Source organism: Poecilia formosa, unplaced genomic scaffold (assembly GCF_000485575.1).
Source record: "Poecilia formosa unplaced genomic scaffold, Poecilia_formosa-5.1.2 Scaffold4, whole genome shotgun sequence".
Taxonomy (NCBI): domain Eukaryota; kingdom Metazoa; phylum Chordata; class Actinopteri; order Cyprinodontiformes; family Poeciliidae; genus Poecilia; species Poecilia formosa.
Window position 1 is genome coordinate 1,117,943 of NW_006799943.1, and position 11,870 is coordinate 1,129,812.

General features: G+C 38.4%; 1 protein-coding gene across 5 annotated transcripts in view; it reads right to left on the reverse strand.

Annotated features, from left to right (window-relative positions):
* Nucleotides 1-178: 178 nt before the first annotated feature.
* The window catches only part of pms2 (PMS1 homolog 2, mismatch repair system component), a 14,808-nt gene continuing 3,116 nt past the window's right edge, over nucleotides 179-11,870 (reverse strand). Inside the window, exons 1-15 of one of the 5 annotated variants that reach the window (XM_007558883.2) lie at nucleotides 9,785-9,959; nucleotides 8,636-8,778; nucleotides 8,307-8,393; nucleotides 7,860-7,962; nucleotides 7,600-7,783; nucleotides 6,501-6,668; nucleotides 6,308-6,405; nucleotides 6,137-6,236; nucleotides 5,963-6,047; nucleotides 4,822-4,962; nucleotides 3,956-4,730; nucleotides 3,040-3,207; nucleotides 2,863-2,963; nucleotides 2,618-2,787; nucleotides 179-660 (exon numbers count right to left, since the gene is read on the reverse strand). In XM_007558883.2, coding sequence (XP_007558945.1) covers nucleotides 517-660; nucleotides 2,618-2,787; nucleotides 2,863-2,963; nucleotides 3,040-3,207; nucleotides 3,956-4,730; nucleotides 4,822-4,962; nucleotides 5,963-6,047; nucleotides 6,137-6,236; nucleotides 6,308-6,405; nucleotides 6,501-6,668; nucleotides 7,600-7,783; nucleotides 7,860-7,962; nucleotides 8,307-8,393; nucleotides 8,636-8,778; nucleotides 9,785-9,798 — 2,481 coding nt within the window. In that variant the 5' untranslated portion in view covers nucleotides 9,799-9,959 and the 3' untranslated portion in view covers nucleotides 179-516. Of the gene's footprint in view, nucleotides 661-2,617; nucleotides 2,964-3,039; nucleotides 3,208-3,955; nucleotides 4,731-4,821; nucleotides 4,963-5,962; nucleotides 6,048-6,136; nucleotides 6,237-6,307; nucleotides 6,406-6,500; nucleotides 6,669-7,599; nucleotides 7,784-7,859; nucleotides 7,963-8,306; nucleotides 8,394-8,635; nucleotides 8,779-9,784; nucleotides 9,962-11,870 lie in introns of those variants that run through there. The other 4 variants (XM_016674835.1, XM_016674826.1, XM_016674841.1 and 1 more) reach the window with 4 other exon arrangements.

An 11,870-nucleotide genomic window follows, 5' to 3' on the forward strand; every position in this document is an offset into this window, starting at 1 on the left:
AAAAAGAACAAAGCTTCTATAAGTAAACATTTATGTTTATCTTTACATTAATTAACTTCCAATTAATCTAAATTTCACCAAAGCCTGCATTTACCTTTTAATTGACAAGAGTGAAGAAATGCTCGACCTAGCTTTGAATACAATTCAGGAATCTTTAAATGACACATTATAATCAATATCCCAGTTGAACCCACTGTTTATTCAGAATTACCGCTTTACAGCCAAGAATTGTAATAATAAATGATCTGTTACCTCAGTTCAACAAGAATAAGAAGCATGTGTTTGTGCATTGTTTATTGGATATAACAATAAAAAAAATAATATAATCTATTTAATATATATAAAAAAATCAAACTAAATGAAAACTAGCATTAAAAAAAGAAGCACACGCTAGTAATTGAACCAATCTAAAAATCACAAGGTAAATCATTTACAGAAGTGTCAGACAGAACATTTACACACAGTCTGGTCTGTATAAAGTGAAAATATCAGAAGGTGTTTCACGTATTTCTGGGCTCAGTCCTGTGAGATGATTTCCAGGTTGGCGAGGTGTCTCATGGTGGGCCTGCCATGAGGACAGTTCCATGGATGCTCGATCTCTCCCATGTGAATCACCAGCTTCTTCATCTCACTGACACTCAGGGCTGTACCGATCATCACCTGGAGGCGGATACCAGCAGAAACAAACAATCAGGGTTTTGAGAAAATACTGCGACATGAAACAACATCTATAAAAACTTTTTCAACTGTCTACATGTTGTTAGACAACTCAACAAAATGATGGTCTGACAAAGGGATTTTACAGTTCAGATTATTTTTAACTTATTAGCAATCTATATTTCTTTCTACTGCCTAACACAGTTACATCTACACTAGATTTCCTGAATTATTTGCCTGTCTGCTTTAACACACACTGATTTGAGTGTTTCCCCATTCTTAGCCTATAGGATTGAACATTCTGATGGTCCATCTATTGCACCTATGTCATTCTTCCAGATGCACATTTGTGAGGTCAGACATTGATGTTGGACAAACTGCCCTGTCTTACAGTCTCAGATATTATTTCTTCCAAAGGTGTTCAAGTCGGGTTGAGGTCAGGACTCTGAACTCTGGCTGGTCAAATGCTTGCGCATCAAACTCTCTAATAAAAAATAAATAAAATAGATTATTATTATCATTATTATTATTATTAATCCATGTCTGTTGCAGTAATTTCTGCAATACTTTGAATACTTTGTTGGAGGGCCATTTCCACAGCATGAAAAAGTCCTAAATGTCTCTGCATGCTGAGTCTTTGAGAATTCCTGCGCCTGGACCAAAGGGGCCAAATTCTCTCAAGCAGACCCAAACCATCATCATTTCTGGACTGAACCTTAAACTTTGACCAATTGCAGCCAGGCGGAAGCTGCTCTCCTGGGAAATGACGGACCAGACAGAGTAGAATGATGACTCATCATTCTAGGGAACATATCAGCACTACTCTAGAGCCCAGGAGTAGTCTGCTTCACATCACTGTATCCAGAACTCTGCATTCTAACTAGCAATGTAAGGTTTGGATACAGAAACCCATAAAACCCATACCATCAAGCTCTCTGCACAATGTTCTTCAGCCAGTCTAGAGCTAATGTAAAGTTTGGTGGTTGATGTTGTAGACGTGTTGCCATGGAAGTGATGAGTGAACAAATGAACTCATTGATTGACAGTCATTTTTTATCAATTTCAGTCTCATAATTATGACTGAAGCAATTAGTTGAATTAATCCTGATGAACAATTGTTCAAATAATCGTCAACTAATTTAGTAATCGATTAATTGATAATTAGAGTAAAAAGACTCAAAAAAGACCATTTGCTGACAGAACAATACAGTCAGAGCAATAATTAAGCCAAAACTGAACAAAATATACAAATATTTTCCATATAAGATAAAAATAAGCCTTATTTTGTATTTAAATATGCTCTAATTTCAGCTTCACATGATTTAAATTCTGTAAAAGAAATTCAAATAAACTGATAATCACATTTTGTGATCCAATTATAAATCAGTTAATTGAAAAAGAAAAACAGATCAGCCCAACAGTGTATTAATGTTCAGTCCAACAGAAAGGCCGAGCTTTTCACATGTTGATGTTAGAAGGATTTCTTTAGCTGCAGCTCTTTTGCTACAAATAATCAAGAGTTCACTAAAGAAATGCTGTTCTTGAATTTTAGGCAATAAGATGTTTATGTTGTTATTATAAAAAAATAACAGAATTATTAATGTATTTGCATCTTATTATGTATTTTTAATATTGTATAAAAAAAGACTTAAGTGGTCAAATGAATGTGCCAATTTGTTTACCCGATTGTTAGCATAATCAGAATAATCAATTACTAAAATAATCGTTAGTCACAGCCTTACTAATAACAATAGCACTTGAATATCTGTCACAGAAAAACATTCGCACTTTTACTTTCATTATTTATCTCTATTAGTGTTGCATATAAAATGTAACTGTGTGAGGAATCAACTGGCTTTTATCAAACAAGGAACTGATAAAATAAATTGTAAGTTGTGTGTGTGTGTGTGTGTGTGTGTGCGTGCCTGTGTGTGTGTGTTAAAAGTGAGCTAAACTCAACTGATTTGCGACACGCTCTAGAAGCGAACATCTGCCTGACTCTAGACGGGCGGCACATGACGCCCGGACTGTCACTCAGCATGAAGATCAGCTCTTCGATGTCGGCCGGCCCGAAGGTCCAGTTCCTACTGGTGGGCAAGGAGACCAGCTTCACTCGCTCCATCACCTGGGCTGAAGGAATCACTTCACAGTGAGAACATGAAGGAACAGTTCTTCCTGCCTGAAGAAGTCTGATAACAGTCCTACCGTCTTCATCGATCAAGAACTCAAAGCCGTTCTTCTGGAAGATCTCGACGTTCTCTAAGAGCACGTTCTCACTGACTGCAGTCAGGTGGAGTTTCTGTGGGCTGGAGCCGGAGACACAAGATGGATTAAAGTCTCTGGACACAAAACCAAGTAGACTGCAGTATGCCAGCAGCTTACACAATGAGCCTCTGTCCTTGAAGCACAGTGTGCTGCTGCAGCATCTCAAAGTTGTATTTCTCATCGGTGGCGTGTTGGTCAATCATAAAGATGTCTGAGTTCAGCTTGGTGATGATGAAGCCCAGGTTAAACTGACCGATGATCTCCATTTCCTTAAACATGTCCTTACTACAAAAAAGTAGAAAAAAAAAACAAAAAAACATTTGTACTCTAACACAAATTGCACAGAACCCCTGCTAAGAAAAGCCAGACATGTTGATTACAGCTGAACGTTTCCACAGTTGTCAGGTTATGACCCCAAACCTTTTATTGCTTAGTGGAATTTTATGAGATAGATCAACACAAAGTACTAATATTTGTGAAGCAGTAGTAGAGCAATACGTGGTTTTCTATTGGATTTTGGAAATAAAAATATGCTTAATGGTTCTCTAGCTCAGGGAGGTTAGATTATGATATATTTGGGATTTGACTGAGTTGTTCTGACATGAATATTCTCTGATCTAAACCAGAGCTTCTCAAAGTGAGCAGCGTCTTGGTAGCATTAAATTAAAGTTGTAGAAAAAAAAGTATTATTGGAGATGTTAATTTTACTATTTTCTTCACTCTTTATTCCATGACAGAAACAATAAATATCAGTAAAGGGAGAAAATATGAATAAATGCCATTACTGTGTGCAGTCTAGTGATAAAAATCAAATTTTTTTTAAATAACTGGTTTTCAAGCAAATCATTTTACATGGAAATGATTTTCCCAAAATCGGATTTGTGGGACTATATGCAGTCATAACCATACAGTTACCTCAAACAGTAGGAAAAGAAAATTATTTTTAATCCTCATCAATATAGCAACAGAAAACATCACAATAAAAGTCTAAGTCCATATCGCCCAGCCCTGACTGAGCATCATTCAGTCCCACCTGATCTCTCTGCGGAGCTCGTCCTCAGCTCTCTGGTTTTCTCCAGGGCTGATGTTGGCCCTGAAGCGCCTGTAGCACAGCCTGTCTGCGGCTCGCCGTCTCTGCTGCTGCTGCAGTCTCTTCATGCCGGCTGCCAGGGCCTGCAGACAGAAATGCAGCGGCATGGTCCTCCTCTGCAGACAGACGGGGACGTCGGTCGTGGAGGAAGCCGTGTCGGGCGTTCGCTCTGCGGTGAAACGTGGATCGTCTCTTCTGGCTCTTTTAGCTTCAGGGATAATGACGGAGTCCTCGACAGGTGAACATGCTTCGGCCTGCAACTCCGGGTCCTCATGGAGGTTCTGGCTCACCGATGAGTCGTGCGTTACATTTTCAACAACTGGTTTGAAGGAGACTGGATGCTGTGGATCTTGTGATTCTACTGCCAAGCCTCTTTCAGAGTCATTCTCCCTGACTGACGCCCTTTCATTCCTGAACCTATGGAGCTCCGCCCACACTCCCAGGCTGCCTTTAGCAGCCTCTCTTCTGGGTTGTACTGGTGATTTAACTGAGCCCTTAAAGAAACACTGCAGCGTTTTCTGGCTTGGCCCGCTTTTGGAAGCTTTTTCTGTGCTTGACTTACTCCCAGAGAGGGCGCTGTTCTGGTTTGAGAAAGCAGCTTTGAGGGCAGCGAGGTTCATGGTTGACTTTGGGCTCGGAGTCCCGGGTTGGTTGGTCTCCGCAGGTTCTGCTTTGTCTTCAACGGGAAGGTGAACTTCTTTAGATGCAGACGATACAGCTAGAGAGAAACAGAAAACAGAAACTTTCAAAATAAGAGGCATAAAATGAAAAAAAGGACATAATAGAAGTATGAAAAGACAAGTTCTCACTCGGTGTATAGTTCAGGCTCATCTTATTTACTCCAGCTTCATACATGTTGATGAGAGAAGACTTTAGGATGGCGAGTAATAGCTTCTCCTCTTGAAGGAAAATCTGTCGTTTGTCAGGCGTTACATTCACATCCACGCAGTCTGGGAACAACAAGCAACCAAAAATGAAAGAAAAGACCCTGCAGGGTTACCACACTTCTTGTTAAGACTCAATCTACACCCTGAAAAAAGGAGAATGTAAAGACAATGGATGGATCTAACTTTTAGAGATCACTAAGAAGACGTATTAGAGCCATTATAGATAGAAAAATAAAAAAGGAGTAAATTTCCATAGAAAAACTCAGACATTTTGAGAATAATATCAGAAATTTTATAGAAAAAACAAGAACATTTCTGAGTTCCAATGGGATGAAAGTCAGAAAATTTCCAAAAGTCAAGAATTTTTGGCTGTTGAAACTCAAAGTTTTTTGTAGAAAATTCCTGAGATTAACCTCAAAGTTTCTGACATTTTTGGGAGGAATTTTTTTTCTACCAACAACGGCCCTACCAATACCAACACCAACATTTTTCTTCTATTTAACTACATTTTCATCTCACAGTTTTTTTTTTCATGTGAGGTTGTTAGAAGGTTTTGAACTGTTTGGACTATTATTACAAATAATAATAGTTCTAGCTTAAACTATTATGTACAGGGTGCATTTCATAAACAAATGTATCATTTATAAATAACTTGATTTTAATTAGGAAATATTTTATTCAGAAATGTTCTGTATCTAATTAACTGCTGTTAATGTAAGTGCATCTTTACCTTTATATTCAATATTTTGTTTATTTAACTAAATCATTTAATTATTGACCTTATTCAAATCTGAAAAAGTCAAGTCTCTCTTTCCTTGTCAATCACAATGTGATTATATTTAGTGGACAATCTGCACCAGGCCCATGTTAGCTCAGCTCAGTGTGTCCCAGCCGCTTCATTCATTGTCTTTGTTAAATGTCTGAAGACGACGTTTAATTGAAACTGAATTGAATTGAGCTGGAAAACACTTCAATAAAATTTCATGGTGTTGTAGGAAGCGAATGAACCTTAAATTCAACAGTTCATTTCAGGAATAACGTTTTATTTTGTTAATTTTCTCACCTGAGGCAACAGCTATGTTCAGGGCAACAAATGGATACTGATGTCTGTTGTACATGTGGTACACTTCATTCACAAGTTTACTGACCTACAAGGTAAAAAAAAAGAACAAACAAACAAAAAAAAGTAGTCAGGCAGAAAATACAAACTCAGTTAAAAGCTTTCAACAATAATGACCTTCACTGGGTCACATGGGCGGCTGTTGATGAAGAAGAACTGCCGGTCTGAGGCGCTCCGCCCCACACCGTGGTCCCCGGTGGACACAAAGCCTGAAAGCCTGCACAAAGCATTTGGACTTAAAGCAACAACAAAAGGCATGGTGTCATTTAATAAAAACACGCCACTCACGTAAAAAGCTGTTTGGGTAAGTCTCCGTCTTTAAGTCCATATTCCTCCATGATATTCTCTGACGGAGAAACTTGCCGGAAAGGGAGAAGACTCTGCATCTGCAGGGCACAGAAGGAAAATCAGTGGTGAGGAAAACTGGCTTCGGGAATATCCTGGAGCTGCTGCCTTAAATTAGGGTAAAAGAAGCTAGAACCTGTTTTGGTCCAAATATGGCTCCGATGTTGTCTCTCATACTCTGGCTGCCACCGGTGCTGAGGACGGCGCTGCGCTTTCCCTGGCCCGTTTGGTTGGAGCAGGTGATACGGACTCCTGTAGAGACGATGCAGTAGGCCTGCAGGACGTGGATCATTTTAGCAAACTCCTGAAAACACAGCAACATTTCAGATTAAGGATAAAAACAACTGGGTTGGTATTTACTACATTCAAATAAAAGGAAACGTAACACAGTTAAGGTCAAAATTGAGACAAAGCTGAGCACATTTCTGACTTCTAACCAGATTGTTTATTCAAAAGTTATTTAATTATTTAACATGATGACAAGAACAATCTTTAACTAGTGGGTGATTAAAGTATTATCAGTATCTGATGACAAGTTTTTAATCTATTTATACATTTTGGGAATAAGGAATGATGCAACAGGAAACAAAAATTCTGAAACATCCATCCATCCATCCATCCATCCATACATCCATACATCCATACATACATACATAGATGGATCATCCATCAACATTAGAGGACCTGAAGAAGCCTCTAACTGAAGATACCCTGTTGTTGGATGACAGTCTGATCAAGCGGATGCTCAGGGTTGTCCAAAATGTTCTGTGTTTTATGAGGAATCCCTTTGAGCGCTGTCATCTCCAGATGCTCCAGAACAGAGTCAGACTGATGAGCCTCATCGTTTTGTTCTTTCTTTCATTTGTGTTTTTACCTGAAAGTTTCCTGGAACCTTTTGAAGATTTCTATGAAGCCAGCAATATTTTTGTCAAATAGACCTTCTGTTATACATCACATGTTGTTCTTAGTTCACATTGTGTAATATAATTCAGCAATTAGTTTTCTAATTGATTGTTTTTTTTTCTCAGAGGTTCATCACCAGATTATAACATAAAATCCTTTAAGAAGGGAAGCAACATACTGGATATTCTAAGATCTTTCCACCATGTTGTTGGTCATCAAGCTAACAAATTAACTCTACAACTAGAAGTATAAAAAAAAAGAATTAATTTAAATATGATGAGTTATATACATTCCACCATGGACATTCCAGCATAAACTGTTTCATTGCTGACCTTCTTGATATTCCGCTGGAACTCCTTGTGTCTGACAGGGAGCGTGTAGAAGAGCTGCTGTAGCGTTACCGTGGTGCCCTGCTGTCTGGGACAGGGGGACTGCTGCACAAGGTGACCTTTGTGGTCAAACAACAACTTGGTGCCTATTTGGCTGGACTCATGGCACGTAATCACACTCAGGTCACTGCAACCACAAGTTGAGACAAGGAGTGATTATAATATTACTGTGGGCTTTGTGAACAGAATAAATGTGACTTTACCTGAGAGCACACAAAGAGCTCAGGGCTTCGCCTCGAAAGCCGAATGTTTCCACATGGATCAGGTCAGAGAAATCCCTCAGCTTTGATGTGTGATGCTTTAGTGCTGTGGAGCAGGCAGAAGAGGAAGGCACAGCATCATGCACACACAGTTCATAGGTTGTTCAAAATGTCTTACTTTTTCTAATCCAGATTTCCAGAATTCAGACTTCAGTTCAAGTACAGTTACAGATCAAACTGACTTTCAGTTTGCTGCAGATAATTCTGTAGAAGTTTGACTTTAAAAATGGATGCATGGATGGATAGACGGATGCAACATTTAGACAATGCATAAGGGAACAAAGTCTGGAAATACTAGGAAATATTTGTCTATATATATCCAAAAATACCTAAATTTCATACATTAACAGATTTTTCTAAATTATTTAGAATTACAAAGACCCCACATACCCAGTCCTTCAAAGTTCGCCTCTTCGACACCTCTGCCATTGTCAGACACTTCTATTTGTTCAGCACCACACTCCTTCAGCTTGACCTCTGGATTAGAAGGAATGGGATGTTAATAAGGACAGACAAGTGGACATGTGCAGTCCAAGTTTCCTAGAAGCATATTAATAACACATCTAATGGTTTAGTAGAAATGTTGAGAATCGGATAAACAAAAAGTAAATCTGTAAAGCTTTTTGTTAAATACACAAAAACATATATATTCTAGAGTTTAGACTATAAGGTAGAGCATCTGTTTTGTGTTTCAGAAGTACACTTTGTGCTCTGCTCACCAACATTGGTTGCTCCTGCATCAATGCTGTTCTCCACCAGCTCTTTGACGGCTGTGGCCAGACTCAGGACTACTTGTCCAGAGCAGATCCGATGCACTGAGTGCTTGTCGATGGCCCTTATGGCTCCAGCAGGCTCAGAAGTGCTGAGAAGAAACAAGAACAGTGAGAGCTGCAGCTGGAAAACTTCTCATGCTAAAAACAGACCATAGACACCATAACAGACACCATGGCCTTTTACATGTTGCCATAGACAAAATTAGTAATAAATGAAGTTTTAAACAGTAATAACAATGAGATTAATTCATTTTACTTCAAAATGTCACCCAATTCATACGGACTCATTGGTCTGCATTGGTCTGATGAGACCAAAATTCAACTACGTGCAAAAAAATGTGTGTAAAGGAAAACTAACAGTACACACTAGCCTGAACAGACACAACCCACGGTTACATGTGGTGGAACTGGGAAGCGAGTGTGAAGTTGATGAAATGAAGAATGGAGCTAGATATGGAGCTAGATACAGAGCACTGATGAAAGGAAACCTGTTAGACGCTTCAAGAGCCTGGAGAGCAGGGAGAATATTCACCTAACAAGACAAAGAGCCTAAGTAACACCCACTGTTATGGAAAGGTGTTCAAAGCATAAACGTATATAAGAATGGCCCAGTCAAAACCTAAATCCAATTGGAAGCATCTGATGACAAGTTGGTGCAGATGCTCTCCATTTCATCAAACTGGGCTTGAAGAGAGGGCAGAAATTTCAGTCCACATTTACAGCAAGTAGAGAAATAATTAAAAACATCTGCAGTCCTAATTACAATGAAAACAGGTTCTAATTTGTGATTTGGAGGATGAATACAATTTCACATTTTTCAGGTGTTTCACAACAAGACAAATAAAATTAAAACAACTCATTATTTTCCTGCTACTTTTCAGTTGCCAACCACCAAATATGAAAGAGGTCAAATATGAGAGAGGGTATACCTTTAGAAGGCAGTGCAAGATTTAGATAGCAAAGGCAGTTTCACAGAGTTAAGTCCCCTGGACTTTAGAGCACATTTTGACTTGAAGCACAGAGTGACTACAGCTTCAAGACATAAAAGACTAATAATTCTGAAGGGGGAAAACTAAAATGAGACGGCTAACTTACCAAACATCGGTCATCTTTCCTCAAATTTCCACTGGATCCCTCCTGTCCCTACAGCCTGAACTCAAACGGACCGCTGCATCAGCTGGTTATGTACCATGTAGTTTGTATTTACTTACTCTGGCTTCCCTGCGTGAGAAACACAAAAATGAAGCTCTCCCGCGCCGTTTACGCACAATGTTCGTGAGTATTACTACCGCGCAACACTGCGCAGCTTACTAGTACAAGAAGGAAAAGCATGTAAAGGTTAAGCTCTATAAAGAATACATAAAAAGTGTAATTAGAGCCCAAATATAAAACAAAGAATGCACCTTGTGGTACTTTTATTAAAACAATTTCCCAAACCTCTGTTGAATTTCATCATCGGATGTTAGGGCTCATGGATAATTGTCGTACATCCTAAAAATCGAATACTATTATGTTTAGTAAATAATTTTACCAAATATGCAAATTATTTTAAAATATTTGCTTTTATGATTAGATAGTTACTTGAATGTTGGACGTGTTTCTTGTTTTGGAGAACGATTATTAAGGAACAGGCTGTTTGCTTATTATAGTGCACGCATTTTATGACGGTCCCTTTAAGCCGGCTGCTCCTCAAACATGGCCGACAGTTGACAGGGGACGTAAGGGACTTTTCCCACAGCTTTCATTTCTGACAAGTTCTATGAAAGTTTTATAAGCGACTCTCTATCCGTAGTTAGCGACTAACATGAGGTTAGCCGTTGAGAATTTGGTAACACTGTAGAAAAATGGTTTAGTTTTATTTTTTTTGTTATTCACGTTTAAAATGTACAGTTCGACGCCGGACAACGGTCTGATGCGCTCTGAGGAATGTTCTGGCAGCGCTAGCAACCTGTTGGTCCACCGGAACCTCAGATCTGTCCGGAGACAGCAGGTTGAGAGCAGCATTAGCTTGTTAAGTTTGGCGAGCGAAGAGGACGAAGACGTCCAGTTTGACAGTAAGGATCTTTGCTTCTTTTACAAGAGTTTCATTTTTGTCGAATTATTCGTTTACATCGCATTTTTAGATCTACTGGTACAATCAAAATAAAAATAAAAATTTCATTGATGCAGCTTTTCCAGATCTCGCGAGGCTAGCTGCAACACATGAGACATCACTATGGCCTTATTTGATTATATGAATTAATTGAAGATATGTTACATTTAAAATATAATAGTTAATGTTGATATAACAAATGTGTTGTGCAGTTTTCTTAATGCATGTTGTGCAGTTTTCTTAATGCATTATCTTAATTAATTCATATTTTTTGTGGAGTAAATAATCACAACTTTAATATTCAGCTATTACCTTTTTTTAAGGTGCAAGCTCTAAAAATCTTCAACTGTTAGGGAAATGATGAACTGTTTTCTGTATATTTTTAAATTAACTTACTATTTCAGAGGTGATAAAAAAATTAACATAGATATATATTGCTCATAAATGGCATCCACAAAAACAACTTTACAGCATAAATGTTATTCATTATGGTTAATTAGCTATCTATATTAGGAATTTTATAGGGCATATTGACTAATTACTTTTCTTGATTAAAATTGTCAAAGTTGTGCATAATTTTATGTGTGAATAGACTGCCTGTAGTTGAAGCTCATGAAGAACATTATCCTGTTTGTCCTCTTTCTCCCCAGTATTATTAAGCTTAGTTATCCGTATGATTTTTTTTGTCTCATTTCATGACGCACTTTGGGCTTTTTGTTATTCAGTACAGGGTTAGGTAAAGGATTAGAGATTATTATTCCAAACCAACAGTCTGCAGTTGGGTGTAATGTCTACTGTGTAATGAGATTTCCATGGTGATGGCAACAGTACCACTGTATCTTGGCATTTATAAAGTTCAAAACAAGTAAATGTACAGTTATAGCTACTGTTTAATTTAATTTAAAGCCAAACAGCTGTTGTTCAGTTGTGGCTGAAGTACCATTTTGAGAACCTCCTTCAGTGATCCAGATGGATCCTTCAGAGATCCAGATGGATCCTTCAGTGATCCAGATGGATCCTTCAGTGATCCAGATGGATCCTTCAGTGATCCAGATGGATCCTTCAGTGATCCAGATGGATCCTTCAGTG